The sequence below is a fragment of the Lagenorhynchus albirostris genome, chromosome 10 (genome assembly GCF_949774975.1).
Source record: "Lagenorhynchus albirostris chromosome 10, mLagAlb1.1, whole genome shotgun sequence".
NCBI lineage: Eukaryota > Metazoa > Chordata > Mammalia > Artiodactyla > Delphinidae > Lagenorhynchus > Lagenorhynchus albirostris.
The window spans coordinates 56,817,292-56,832,750 of record NC_083104.1 but is presented as its reverse complement, the minus strand read 5'-3'; the positions used below and the strand labels follow the sequence as shown (position 1 = coordinate 56,832,750).

The window sequence follows — 15,459 nt, the reverse complement described above, 5'->3', positions numbered from 1 at the left end:
TGGATGGACCTTGAACATCTTACGCTAAATTAAGTAAGTCAGATGGAGAAAGACAAATACAGTATGATTTCACTCACATATGGAATATAAAAAAAAACAGGCAAACAAAACAAAATAAATAACCAAAACAAACAAACCTGGAGATACTGAGAACAGAGTAGTGGTTACCAGATGGGAAGGGGTGGGAGGGGGGTGTGAAATGGGCAAAGTGGGTCAGTTGTATGGTGACAGATAGAAACTAAACTTTTGGTGGTGAACACACTGTACCGTATACTGAAAAAGAAATATAATGGGGCTTTCCTGGTGGCGCAGTGGTTGAGAGTCCACCTGCCAATGCAGGGGACACGAGTTCGTGCCCTGGTCCGGGAAGATCCCACATGCCGCAGAGCGGCTAGGCCCATGAGCCATGGCTGCTGAGCCTGCGCATCTGGAGCCTGTGCTCCGCAATGGGAGAGGTCACGACAGTGAGAGGCCCATGTACCGCAAAAAAAAAAAAGGAAATATAATGTTTTACACATGATACTTATGTTATAAACCAATATTACATCAATAACTTTTTAAATAAAAAAGGAAGATGTGGTATATATATATATATATATATATATATATATACACAATAGAATTCTACTAAGCCATAAAAAAAGAATAAAATTCTGCCATTTGCAGCAACGTGGATGAAGCTAGAGATTATTATGCTTAGTGAAATAAGTTAGAGAAAGACATGTCATGTATGATGTCATTTATATGTGGAATCTAAAAACTAATACAAATAAGTGTATAGCAAAACAGAAAAACAGACTCAACAGACATAGAAAACAAACTTATGGTTACCGAAGAGGAGAGGAAGTGAGGAAGTGGGGGTACTGCATTAACAAACTACTGTATATAAAATAGATAATCAACAAGGATATGCTGTACTGCACAGAGAATTATACCAATGATCTTGTAATAACGTATAATGGATTATAATCTAAAAAAATATGAATCACTTTGCTGCACACCTGAAACTAACAATATTGGAAATCAACTATACTTCAATTAAAAAATATGTTAGTGCCTTAGAGCTTGATAAAAATGCACATGGATTTTTAATCACATTAAAGCACAGAATGTGGTACACATTATGTACAATGGAATATTTATATTTTTCAACCATTAAAAAGAAGGAAATCTTGTAATTTGCAACACCATGGTTGAACCTAGAGGACATTATTCTAGTTGAAATAAGCCAGACAAAGTAAAAAAAAAAAGTTGATTTCGTATAAACAGAGAGAGTAGAATGGTAGTTGCCACAGGCTGGGGGGAGGGAGAAATGGGGTGATATAGATCAAATGGTACAAATTTTCAGTTATGAGAAGAATGAGTTCTGAGGATCTAATGTATGGCATGGTGACTATAGTTAATAACATGCTACTGTGTACTTAAAAGTCCCGAGAGTAAATCTTAGTATTCTCAGAACAACAACAAAAAAGTGTTAATTATGTGAGGTGATGGATTTGTTAATTATACTGATCTTGGTAATCATTTCACAAATGTATATCAAATCGTGTTATACACTCTAAATATATACAATTATATTTGTCAATTTTTCCCAATTACTCTTCAATAAAGTTCAAAAAAGACATTTTAAGACAAAACCAGAATAACTTATTTTCACTTTAATAATTCAAAATATTTATTAGTATTCTGTCAGTCTGCTCCTAGAGGAGCAGGGAAACAACAGTGAACAAAACAGTTAACAGCTCTACTGTTGTGGAGTCTATGTTTTAGTGGGAGACACATGATACACTAATCAAAATACAACATAATGCCAGAGAGAGACAAATGCTATGAAAAAATAAAGGGATAGAGTCTGAAGGAGGTTGCTATTTGGGGCAGATGATCAGGAAAACCTCTCTACAGAAGGGAATATTTAACAGAGAGCAGAAGGAAGAAAGGAGGTGAGCTGCAGCTCTGGAGGAGGAGCACCCGGTGGGTGCACATTGGAAATCTGAAGGCACAGCTGAAGGGGCGGCTGACGGGGTGGAAGGTTTGTTACAGTGTGAGGGAGAAATTTCCTTTATTTTATTACCATTATTTCGGGTACTGTTCATAGTCATACAAGTACTGGATCACTCATATAGTAAATATTTCTCGTGAGCCTATAAACCACACTTGGGCTCAGTGCTGGGGATAGTGGCCTATCACAAAATAAATATAAAATTCCACCTTGTGAAGGACAAGTGCATGGTGTGTAGGCCAGGGGCATCCTGCCCTGTTTTGGGGGGTTTGCCTGAGGAGGCTACATTCTAGCTGAGAGGTGAAGGGTGAGAAGAGTTAACCAGATGACAAGTGGGAAAAGCAGTATTCCAGGCAGAGAGAGCAGCATGTGCAAAAGCCCTGTGGCCACAGGGAACATGCAGGGAGCAGCTAAGAGTAGTGAAGTCTGGGTGGAGGTACAGCAGGAAGACATGGCAGAGACAGAGAATGCAGGGCTGTCCTCCTGTAGCCCGACTGAGGACGTGGTCTGTGAACTGTGAGCAGCTGGAGGCTACTGAAGTGTTTTAAGTCAATTAAGAGTCTCAGAGCTTGGAGATTCCTTAAGAACTTGAGAAGTACAGTTAGAAGTTGGGCAGGTTTCACTGTGTCTCTACTTGTTCAGGTTTTCCTACAGGTTTATTTTGATCCATCCAATGAAAACTTTAGCAGCTTTAAAAAAATTATCTAATGTAATAACATGAATGGGATTACACTAAGCAATAAAGTCTCAAAGAATTCCCATTCCAGGATTAGTCAAAGTTTTCTATTTTTATTAGATCATACTTGTTTATTATCCAGAAATCCCAAATAACGTTCTGTGAAGAACTAGCCCAAAATGTATCTCAGAGTGTCAAACTCTAAATTCTGCTCTGAAAATGCAGTTGAAGTAAGTGTACAGTTTTGGACTCTGGAATTGGAGTAAGACGTAGGATAAAAAATGGAACCAAGGACCATATTTGGAGAATATTCTCCATGAGAAGGATAATAAAGACCTGCCTAATAATGATAATAATCAGATAAGAAATAAGATAAGATAATAATCAGATAAGAAAAGGTTTTATGGAACTTCTGTTCCAGCACAATCAGTCCAGTGCCCATAGCACAATCAGTCCAGTGCCCACAAACCACTTATCTAGCAGCTGAGATATAAAGAATGATCCGATGGGACTTCCCTGGTGGTGCAGTGGGTAAGATTCCAAGGTCCCAATGCAGGGGGCCTGGGTCTGATCCCTGGTCAGGGAACTAGATCCCACATGCATGCCACAACTAAGAGTTCACATGCCACAACTAAGGATCCCGCCTGCCACAACTAAGGGGCTCATGCGCTGCAACTAAGGAGCTTGCCAGCTGAAACTAAGGAGACTGCTGGCTGAACCTAAGGAGCACATGTGCCACAACTAAGGAGCAGGAGAGCCACACCTATGGATCCTGCCAGACAAAACTAAGGAGCCCATGTGCTGCAACTAAGGAGACTTCCAGCTGCAACTAAGGAGACTGCTGGCTGCAACTAAGGAGCCCACGAGCCACAACCAAGGAGCCCACCGGCTGCAACTAAGACCCAGTGCAACCAAATAAATAAATAACAAATATTAAAAAAAAGAGAATGCTCCCAGGCACTTCCTGCAAAAGTTGATAAAGAACTGTCTGCTATTAAATAAGTTAATACCTGAGGAAGCAAAGGCAAAAGCAAAGAGCAAAATGATATGGGAACATCAAACTCTGGGGAACGTGGAGAGCTGGGGCAGGCATCCCAGGTCCACATGAATTGGCTCAGAGGAGCTCATAAGAATTACACAAAGATTACAGAATGTGGAGAGAAATACCCTGGAAATAGATGAAGGGACAATTCAAGAAAAGGCATGAAGGTATGAGACTCAGGGTAGAGACTGTGAAAGATATTTGTTTTACTTTTGTTCAATTCACAAACTCAGAGAAAACCCAAAGGGAAGGATATAAAAATATTCAAAAGTAATTGAACATGTCAAACAATATATTAGGAAACATCTTAAATTTGGAACAATTAGAATTTGAGAGATTATACAGCTGACATTTCCAGTGCATGTCCTTGACATCATGCAGTGAACAAGGTCCCATGACTCTCTGCCTGGGGGCTTCCTCCCAGCCACCCCAAGAGGCCAGGAGTGACTGAAGGTCACCCATGGAGTAGCCCTTAGTCACTTGTGGCTGAGAAAAGAAAAAAACCCCAAAACCGCTACCTTTAATTTGGCATATAGGACAACTCTGAAACATCTCGTACAATGTATCCCAGATAATAATCTATGGATCTGATTTTTTAAAAATAAATTTATTTATTTATGGCTGTGTTGGGTCTTCATTGCTGCGTGTGGGCTTTCTATAGTTGAGGTGAGTGGGGGTTACTCTTAGTTGTGGTGCGAAGGCTTCTCATTGTGTTGGCCTCTTACTGTGGAGCACCAGGCTCTAGGCACGCAGACTTCAGTAGTTGCAGCATGCAGGCTCAGTAGTTGTGGCTCACGGGGTCTAGAGCACAGGCTCAGTAGTTGTGGTGCATGGGCTTAGTTGCTCCGTGGCATGTGGGATCTTCCAGGACCAGGGATCGAACCTGTGTCCCCTGCATTGGCAGGCGGATTCTCAACCACTGCGCCACCAGGGAAGCCTGGATCTGATTATTAATGTTTCCTGTACTGGCTGCTTTCCCCTCTGTCTCATTTCCTCCCCACCCCACCCCCCACCACTATTTCATGGAACCACCTACTAAATAAACTATTTCACTTGGATTCTTGTCTTTTGGAAAATCCCAAAGTAAGAAAGTAATGGAATGTAATTTAGAACAGAGTTCTTTTAACTCTGGCTTGTGAGCCTAAGTTTATTGTAAAACCTTGTATTATGAAATACAAGGGGCATTTCTAACAACCAGGAGAGAGGAAGGTGGGATAAGGGAGTAGAAATAAATATTTTAAAGCAATTTAAAAGAACAAAGAGCTTGATAGAAAGATGAACGGTCATACATTTGTGATATTCCTAAGTGAAATAATACCTTAACTGTATTAGGAGGTTCAGCTTTCCTAACTCTGTAGTTAATTTAAAAATTAAAAGAAAATATGAATCCATCTTTGGGCTAATAAAACAAAATAGTTGTCATGTTTTAGATTTCTTCTTACATACGCTATAGATTTCCTGCCCCCCACCTCAACACACACACAAAATTATCATAATAGCAATTCTAAACTGAATTCACAGTCTTGGGAATAAATGTGCTTATTTTTAGTTTGTATTTTATTTATTCTGTAATTTTGATTGACAATCAAATCTGTTCAGGAATATATGATTATTTAACACTTTTATGATTAAGCTTTTATTATTTTTGAAAAAGAATACAAAGTAGAACAAATGAAAACTATTATTCCAGCAACAAGTAATGGGTGAGTCATATCCTCATTATTAAGAGATTAAGTGCCCAGATAAACTATCAGTTTTCAAGGTACAATATTAGCCTGGCCACCAATCTCTACATCTTCCCATGAAGCTAGTTTCAAAAACAAAGATGTAAGAAATTTCTAGCAAAATAAATTCACCCCTTAAAAACACTATGTTGCACATTCTTGTATGAAAGCACTTTGTAAAATAGGGCTGTTATTTCCAAATTCCACCCTCCTTGGAGAAGATTCATTCTGAATCCTACCCCCAGGACTCTGCTGCATAATAGACCAGATTAAAAAAAGAAGATGGAAGCGTCTTGATTGCTTGACCCGACAAATGAAATTTCAGAATATTTCCCTGAAATCTGCTGCATCTACAGACTACCATATCTGTTTGCTAATTTCAACAGATTCAGACAAATGATATGTGATCAGCAAAAGAAGATTCTCACTTCATGATAATTAATGGATTGCAAAGGAACCCTAAAAAGCATGCTAAAAAAGTCTCAATTCATCAAAATAATGCTCATTTACCCAAGAAGCACCAACTTTGTAAATATATGTGTAAGTATATATATCATCATTTATTCATTCACATAATAAAATTTATTCAGCACCTATTATTTGCCAGATGCTGGGACAGGTATTAGGACATAAAAACCCTTTCCTTGACCTTGAATGTCTATAGATGGAAAGAGAGTAAAAGAATCATATATAAAATAGATGCAATAAAATGTTCCAAGTGTCATATTGCGTAACAAGTCTACTAATTCATTCACAGATTCATTCAACAACTCTGTACACCTACTGTGTGCTAAAGATCACTTCAATTCCAAGTAATTGAGGGGCAGAGTTACCTTAAAGGAAAGATAGTTTGTTATTTTAAACACATAATGGTACGATTCTATACATGTGTATTACATGGGTAATTGAGGAAAACTTATTAAATATGTAAATATCTTTCCTTTGCAAGCCAAGAAAAGAAATGAAAGCCCAAACCAGTTTAAAAAAGGTGTTAGAGAGCCATAAAATAATTGTCCTTACCAGGAATACAGAATTGTTCCTACAACAGATGTAAGTTTGCTGCTTTCTTGTTTTTGCTTTGCCAGGCCAAAGTCAGCTACAATTCAAGAAACAAAACAATTTGATTATATTTTCCCAGAATTAGCATTGTTCCTTAGCTTTTAACATTCTGCAAAAACAAAACAAAACAAAACAAAGAAAAAAGCTATTACAATTCACAAGAGAAAGCTTTTCTTGTTTTCCCTGTCAAAATGCCCCATGCGCCAATCTTCTGAACCACTCCCAGCCTTCATTAATGGTGTACATACATTAGGTCATTATGCTATATATATTGACATAATGAGGTTTCATTAAAAAATATTAAAAGAGTCTTTCTGACTGGAAGATAGAACAAAGTACTTATTGAACTTGTGATTCTACTTTTTTTTTTTTTTTTCTGTACGCGGGCCTCTCACTGTTGTGGCGTCTCCCGTTGCGGAGCACAGGCTCTGGACGCGCAGGCTCAGCGGCCATGGCTCATGGGCCCAGCCGCTCCGCGGCATGTGGGATCTTCCCGGACCAGGGAATGAACCCGTGTCCCCTGCATCGGCAGGTGGACTCTCAACCACTGCGCCACCAGGGAAGCCCCGTGATTCTACTTTTTTAGATTACCCTTTATAATTTTCAAATAAATAAAATGAATCTAATGTTTTGGCATATGGCAGTCATCACCTCATCCGGCTAAAAAAATAAACAAATATGGTAAGCCTAAATAATCACCATGAAGGTCTGAAAACCTGAAATGGATGGTATCTATTTGTACAAAGTCATAGTAAATAATAATGTTCACAATCATCTCAAAATACTTATATAATAATATAATTATATTAATACAATGGATTCTAATTTTTAAACTAGAACACTAAATATTTATATTTAATATTAGCATTAGCTATATTTTTCAAAGCACCTTCACATACTTCTATTTTTTAAGCCACTCAATAACTTAGATCAAAGTGGTAGAAACAGGGGTTTCCCTGGTGGCGCAGCGGTTGAGAGTCTGCCTGCCGATGCAGGGGACATGGGTTCGTGCCCCGGTCCGGGAAGATCCCACATGCCGCGGAGCGGCTGGGCCCGTGAGCCATGGCCGCTGAGCCTGCGCGTCCGGAGCCTGTGCTCCGCAACAGGAGAGGCCACAACAGTGAGAGGCCCGCGTACCGCAAAAAAAAAAAAAAAAAAAAAAAGTGGTAGAAATAGATATTATTCCTATTATCATTGTATGGATTTACAAACATTTCAAGAGGTTTAATTACTAGAATTAAACAAAAAGACAGTGTTGAACCAGGGCAAAAATTCAAGTTGCTATTCCTAATAGTTTGATGTTCACAATATCACTTTTTAAGTGTACTAAATATGTATGGAATTTCACTGTAATGAATTTTAATAAAAAGTATTTGATTATCTATTCTAAAGTGTCTTTGACAGGTTGAAAATATTCTGAAGTACCTTTGACTTCAAAGTAACATTAATTCATGTTATTAATAACAATATCCATTTACAAAACAACAACCTTGAACTAGCACAAATTTAGCTGCTTACATATATTGTCTGTTTTAATACTCACAGTGCAATAGGAATTATTATAGTTAGTGCCTGTTAGTGCTTAAAGGCAAGGACTCTGGAACCAAATAGGCTCAGTTCAAATCCTGGCTTCTTTATGTGCTACCTGAGTAACCCTGGGCAAATTATTTAATCTCTCTTTGCAATAGTTTTCTTATCTGTAAAATAGTGATTGTAATAATATAGATAGTAGCGCTATAATATTAAAATCTGAATAAGTTAACATATGCAAATGTAGTATAGCATAGTGATAATCAACTGATGTATATCGCTATTTAATCTTCACAACCACCCATTTTATATATGAAGAAACTGAGGCTCAAAGAGAATTAGTGCCTTGCTCAGGGTTTCTCAGGGAGAAATGAACAGAGTTAGACATGAATTTGATGTTGCTCAATTCTAAAGCCCCAAATTCTTATCAAAACAGAATACAATACTGCCAACAAAGAAAAATCAGGCCCAAACCATTTTATTTACAAATTCAACCAAACACTTAAGGGATAAATATCAGTTATGCATAAACTCTACCAGAAAATAGAAGAGGAGAGAACACTTCCTAACTCATTTTATGAAGTCAACATTACCCTGAACAAGTCCATACAAAGACATTACAAGAAAAGAAAAGCACAGAACAGTATTCCCCATGAGAATAGATACAAAAAATAAGTAAATCCAATCTAGGGATATATTAAAAAGGATAACACATAATAACCAAGTGGGGTTTATGCCAAAACTACAATGCTGATCCAACATTTAAAAATTAATCAATATAGTTCACCAGATCAGAACATTAGAGAAGGAAATCATACAAACATCTCAATAGTTGTATAAGAAGAATTTGAGAAAATTCAGTATCTATTCCTTTTAGCAAAGTGGAAAATAGACAGGCATTTCCTTAACCTGATAAAGGGCATCTATGAAAAACCTACAGCTAACTTTCTAGTTAATGTTAAAAGATTGAATGTCTTTCCCTTAAGATCAAAAAAGCAAGGCTGGATGTTATCTTGACTTATGGTGACCATTTCACAGTATATAACAAATATCGAATCATTAAGTTACACAGCTGAAACTAATACAATGTTGTAGGTCAATTATATCTCAATTAAAGCAAAGAAGAAAAATTTAAAAAAGATATAGCCATCTTGTTAATATATTGATAGATATTTTGAAGAGATTGTCATATAAGAACATTTTTAATGTGCCTTGATAACTGAATTTTTCAAATAAATCAGAAAACATTATTTTCTCTTTCCTTTCAAAAAAAAAAGAAAGAAAGAAAACATACTAATTACAATACCGTCATAGGAACAAATATCTAGGAATAATATGACAAAGGACATGAAAGACCTATGCAGGGAAAATTATAAAATTTTGTTACAGAGTCATTAAAGAAGATTAAAATTAATGGAGAGAAAGTCCAAATTCATGGATTGGGATTTTCAATATTATATAGATTTCATTCTTCCTAAACTAATTTATGTAATTCCAATCATATGTCTTCATATTTTGGGCAGAACTTCACAAATTGAGTATAAAATTCATATAGAAATAGAAACTGCCAAGAGGAGCCATGGAGTTTAATATAAAAGAGGACAAAGTTTTCTATAGTATATTAAGAATTATTACAAGTCTATAGTAATTAAGACAAGGTAGTATAAACTCAAGGATACAAAGAGAAAAAGGCAAGGATGTCCACTCTTACCATTCCTATTCAAGATTGTACTACACATCCAAGTAAGTGAAATAATTGCATACTAATTTTTGTGCGAAGATAATTTTTTATTTCTCTTTGATAGATTCCTTGGAGTGGGATTACTGGATCCTATGATAAGTGTATGTTTAATTTCATAAAAAACTACCAAGCCAAAATATTTTCCATTGTGTTCTCACCAGAAATGTATGAGAGTTCTAGTTGCTTCTGCCTCCTCACCGCATTTTAAGTTATCAGGGGTTTTTTAATTAGCCATTTTAACTAGTATGTAGTGATAGCTCAGTATAGCTTTCATTTGCATTTCCCTAATGACTAATGGTGCTGAACATTTTTTATGTATTTATTTGCCATCTGTGTATCTTCTTTAGTGAAGTGCTTGTCCAAAGTTTGGCCCATTTTGTCATGGGGTTGTTTGTTTTCTTATTACTGAGCTTTCTTATTATTTGTATTATTGATACTAATTCTTTGTCAGATAGATGATCTACAAATATTTTCTCCTTGTCTTCAACTTGTTTTTTCATCCTCTTAGTAATAACTTTCATAGAACAGAAATTTTAAACATTAATGAAGTTCAATGAATTAATTTATATATATATATTATGGTTTTTATGTTATAGTTTATTTTCATTTATTTATTTTACTCTGTCTGTGCTGGGTCTTCTTTTGGCAAGTGGGCCTCCCTAGTTGCAGCGTATGGGCTTTCTAGTTGTGGTGTGTGGGCTCTAGAGCACGCAGGCTTAGTTGCAGTATGTGGGATCTTAGTTCCCCGACAAGGGATCGAACCTGGGCCGCCTGCATTGGGAGCACGGAGACTTAACCACTGGACCACCAGGGAAGTCCCTTGATGTTATAGTTAAGAAATATTTGCCTAGTCCAGGCTATTCTGCTGAAGAGGCCACATAGAGAAGAGGGGTCCTGGTGAATGAGAGGCCAAGTTCCAGACAAAAGCCAGAACTAACTGCCCATCATGTGAGTGAGCCTTCTTGGAAGTGGACTCCCAGGCCAAGTCAAGGCTTCAGATGATGCAGCCCTGGCTGACAGCTTGACTGAAGCCTCATGAGAGACCTTGAGCCAGAATCATCCAGCTAAGCTGCTGCTGGATTCCTGCCCCTTGAAATGGTGAGAAAATAAATGTTTGTTGTCTTAAGCCACTAAGCTTTGTGGTAATTGGTTACACAATAATGAATAATTAATACAACCACTATCACCTAGTCCAGGACACCACGAACTCTCATCCAGGCTACTGAATTATACTTTCTAAGCAGACTCCCCACAGCCATCACTACCCTCCAAAACATAATTCTCCATAACAGAGTCACAATGATCTTTGAAAGACCTAAAGCAGATATCACTACCTAAAGGTTAAAATTCTTTAAAGGCTTCTGATAGATACTAAGAATAAAGACCAAACTACCAGGCATAAAAGGCCATACATGATCTGGGTTTTCAGAAAGGTCTTTCTTGACCATACTATCAAAAACTCATCCCTGGGCTTCTCTGGTGGTGCAGTGGTTGGGAGTCTGCCTGGCGATACAGGGGGCGCGGGTTCGTGCCCCGGTCGGGGAGGATTCCGCGTGCCACGGAGTGGCTGGGCCCGTGGGCCGTCACCGCTGGGCCTGCGCATCTGGGGCCTGTGCTCCGCAGTGGGGGAGGCCGCAGCAGTGAGAGGCACCCGTACCGCAAAAACAAAAACAAAAACAAAAAAAACTCATCCCTTTCCTCAATACTCTCCTATTATATTTATTTAATTCTTACTATCTTTCAATCTGAAATTACTTTCTTTGTTTTTATTTACGTAATATTCATTTACGTATTGGGGTCTGTAATTCCTAACCAGAATGCAAGATTCATGAGAGCAAAGATTTTGTGTGGTTTATCACTGTAGACAGATGGAGATGTATCTTTCGATACATATATAGACATATATGCATATGTCTGAGTATATTTATCTATCTGTCCTCTCGATACAGTAGTACTACTGACAAATGAGAGGGCTAAGCTCTACAAGGTGTTTTTAAGAACTATGCAAAAGCTAGATGGCTTGCTATAACTTTTCCATTTCTCTATAGTGCAATGGAGAAAACTGGTAGAAATAGCATAGTGTTTCAATATTTTGGGGAGCTCACTATAATTTTGGCATACATAAACTTTGACCAACTTACTATCTAAAATAATACTTTGACTTTTAGTTCTAATGCTACATAGAAATTATCCTGTTTCTATAAAAATGCCACTGATTTTGAAAGGCAAAAAACCAAGGAGTGGCATTCACAATGACTCTACTCACTCCAGTTAATTGAGATAATGGCAGAAACTTGGACAGCTGTCTGCAAAATCACCGATGGTCAAGAAGTACTCTTAAAGAAGAAAAAATCTAATATTGTTTGGCTATTTAGAAAATTCTGGTAGCAGCATTAATGTTTTTATTACTCTTTCTACATCTGTGACCATATTTGGAGTGGAGGAAAAGGTTTTATTTCAGAAAGTGTGGTCATAACAGCATTCATGTGCTAAAATAGAAATTTAAAAATGACAACAGAAAACATTTTATATATAGCACATATTAAAAAGGGTAAAAACCCTCTCCTTTGGTAGAACAAATGATACCAAAAATGTTAAAGACTGTAGAATCTTTATGCTACAGCCTGAAGCTGTCAACTTTCAGATGGAAAAGATGTGTGGTTGAGACCCTAGATTCTTGCTCTGTTGTTTACTATCTGTACAACATTGGTTACATCACTCACTACTCTGTGTTCTCAAAAAAATGGCCTATAAACTTACTTCTTGCAGGGGTTTCTCAAATAAAACTATGACAATAGATGAGAAGCACTTGGAAATACTGCACAGATATAAAGTGTTCTTCTCCACATGAGCTTTCTCCACATTCTTCTCCACATGAGCTTTCTCCACATTCTTCTCCACATGAGCTTTCATCCATCACATGTCTGTCAGAAGCTCCCAAGTTCACAGCCAAGACAGAAAGCCCTAGTCTTTGTCTGGGGATTCACCCCTAGCCCTATGAAGCACCTGCCTCTTCACACCCCATCTGGGATATCCCAAACCACAGATAACATCACATCTTCCCCACTGCCTAGGCTTGAAGTCTCTGACACGTCTCTCTTGCTCCTATACTTACTCACTCACCAGGTCTTATATCTGAATTTCCAATTGTTTCTGTGATCACAGTTTAAATATGTCAGTAGCCCAGGCCCTCTCTACTCCTGCAATAACTCAGGTGTACCTCATCAGAAAGCTTTTCCTTATAATCCATTCTACAAAGTATTTAACAGTGGAAAAATCTACCAACCCCTGCCTTCATCACAGTAGGTCCCCATTAAGTACCAGAAGGTCTCCTGATTACTATTCTTTATAAAGTTTCCAGCTGCCCTATCTGGCCTTCAAGATGGTACATGTACTCACTGATTCACTTATTTGTCCAACAAATATCCACTAAGTATATACTATGTTCCAGGTAACGGGCTAGGTGCTAAAGATAAGATGGTAACCACATCAGAAACCATCCATATTGACACAACCCTTAGGACCAGTGGCAGAGATACACATTAAACCAAGAATCACACATATAAATGTAAATTTACAGTTAGGATAAGATCATTAAAGAACAGGTAGATATATGATATTATGAGAGGGTAATGTAAGGGACACAGCTGATCAGGAAAAGCTTCTGTGATAAAATGGTGGTTGAATGAATATATGAAGGAGGACAGGTGTTAACTAGGTAAGAAACCATCCATATTGACACAACCCTTAGGACCAGCGGCAGAGATACACATTAAACCAAGAATCATACATATAAATGTAAATTTACAGTTAGGATAAGATCATTAAAGAACAGGTAGATATATGATATTATGAGAGGGTAATGTAAGGGACACAGCTGATCAGGAAAAGCTTCTGTGATAAAATGGTTGAATGAATATATGAAGGAGGGCAGGTGTTAACTAGGTAGGAAAAGAAAGAGGAGAAGAGACTTCCATGCTGAGGAAGCTACATATACAAATGTCCTGTGATCAAGGGAGCATGGTCCATTGAGGAACTGAGAAAAAGCCAGGCTTGCCAGAGGGTAGAGAATCAGGGATAAAGGATGCTGCAGGCCATGCTCAGATGACTGACCTCTCTCATTATCAGCCAATCTAAAATGTCCACTCCAACAAAGTATTGGCCTCACCCTTGTACCACACTTGATTATGAGCACCTGGGTGCCCTTAAGCCTGCCTTTTTCTTTGCCTGAAATGGCTTCCCTAAGGGAATACTATAAAGAGACTCGGTTAAAAGATGAACTCTAGAAGCAGACATGGTTCATCCCTGGCTCTGTCAACCAATTACTTGGGTGATTTAAGCAAGTTTCCTAACCTCTCTAAACTTCTTCATTATCTGTAAAGATGGGAATGTGCTTGAGAGTATTGGATGAGATAAAGGATGTATAACTTTTATCTCATAGTAAATAATCAAGAGATGTAGTTATGGGCAGTTTCTCCTATCCTTCAAAGCATAGCTAAAATTTGTGTCATTTTAAAATGTCTTCCCTGAGCAAAATAAAAACAAGGAGTGACTCTGACAATTTTAGGAAGTGATAAGTTAAGATCCCCATAATACTTGGCAATGACAGAAGATTCTGCTTGAGCATAACTATACAAGAAACCAGAAGAAAGATGTCCACCTTGCAACCCCACTGCATCCACTATTCTGCCCTTTCCTTCTGCTTCAGTAAATGCAGAGGTAACCTTCAACTTTCATAGCAATGGAATTATCAGTAACATCCTGTCAGTGTAGGGCTGCACAGGGGATGAGAAGTGTTTCCCAGAAAGATGCTCAGAAAGTTTTCCTCAGAAAATCCCTGTCCCACTGGCACATCTGCCTCTGTAGATCATGCAGATTGCTAATCCCTACCCCCAAAACTTCCCTCTGACCTTCCTCCAAATGAAGTACAGCTGATATTTACAATATTATTTCTAATTCAACAAGTGAAAGTCTAATCAAGTCTAAAATGGAATTCCCTAAAATCCAGAAAATAGTTAACAAAATGGCAATAAGAACATACCTATCCATAATCACTTTAAATGTAAATGGAATAAATGCTCCAATCAAAAGACATAGAATGGCTGAATGGAAACAAAAACAAGACTCATGTATATGTTGCCTATAACAGACTCACTTCAGACCTAAAGACACACACAGACTGAAAGTGAGGGGATATAAAAAGATATTCCATGCAAGTGGAAATGAAAAAAAAATCAGAGGAAGCAATATTGATATTAGACAAAATAGACTTTAAAACAAAGATTTGTAACAAGAGACAAAGAAGGACATTACATAATGAGAAAAGGATCAGTTCAACAAGAGAATATATACTTATGTATACATACGTATATACATACCCAACATAGGAGCACCTAAATATATAAAGCATATATTAGCAGACATAAAGGTAGAAATTGACAGTAACACAATAATAGTGGGGGACTTTAACACCCCACTTACATCAGTGGACAGATCATCCATACATAAAATCAGTAAGGTCTTAATGACACATTATACCAGCAATCTGGTATAGATTAGATATATTAATCTGTATATTAATAGATATATACAAAACATTCCAACCAAAAAAAGCAGAATACACATTCTTTTCAAGTGCACATGGAATATTCTCCAGGATAGATCACATGCTAGCCCACAAACCACGTC

The 15,459-nt window shown here is 37.5% G+C and overlaps 1 protein-coding gene across 1 annotated transcript in view; it reads right to left on the bottom strand.

The window, feature by feature from the left end:
- The window catches only part of NEK10 (NIMA related kinase 10), a 321,674-nt gene that overhangs the window by 210,520 nt on the left and 95,695 nt on the right, over positions 1 to 15,459 (bottom strand). Inside the window, exon 24 of the mRNA XM_060164097.1 lies at positions 6,462 to 6,537. Within this exon, the coding sequence (XP_060020080.1) occupies positions 6,462 to 6,537 (76 nt within the window). The remainder of the gene's footprint in view (positions 1 to 6,461; positions 6,538 to 15,459) is intronic.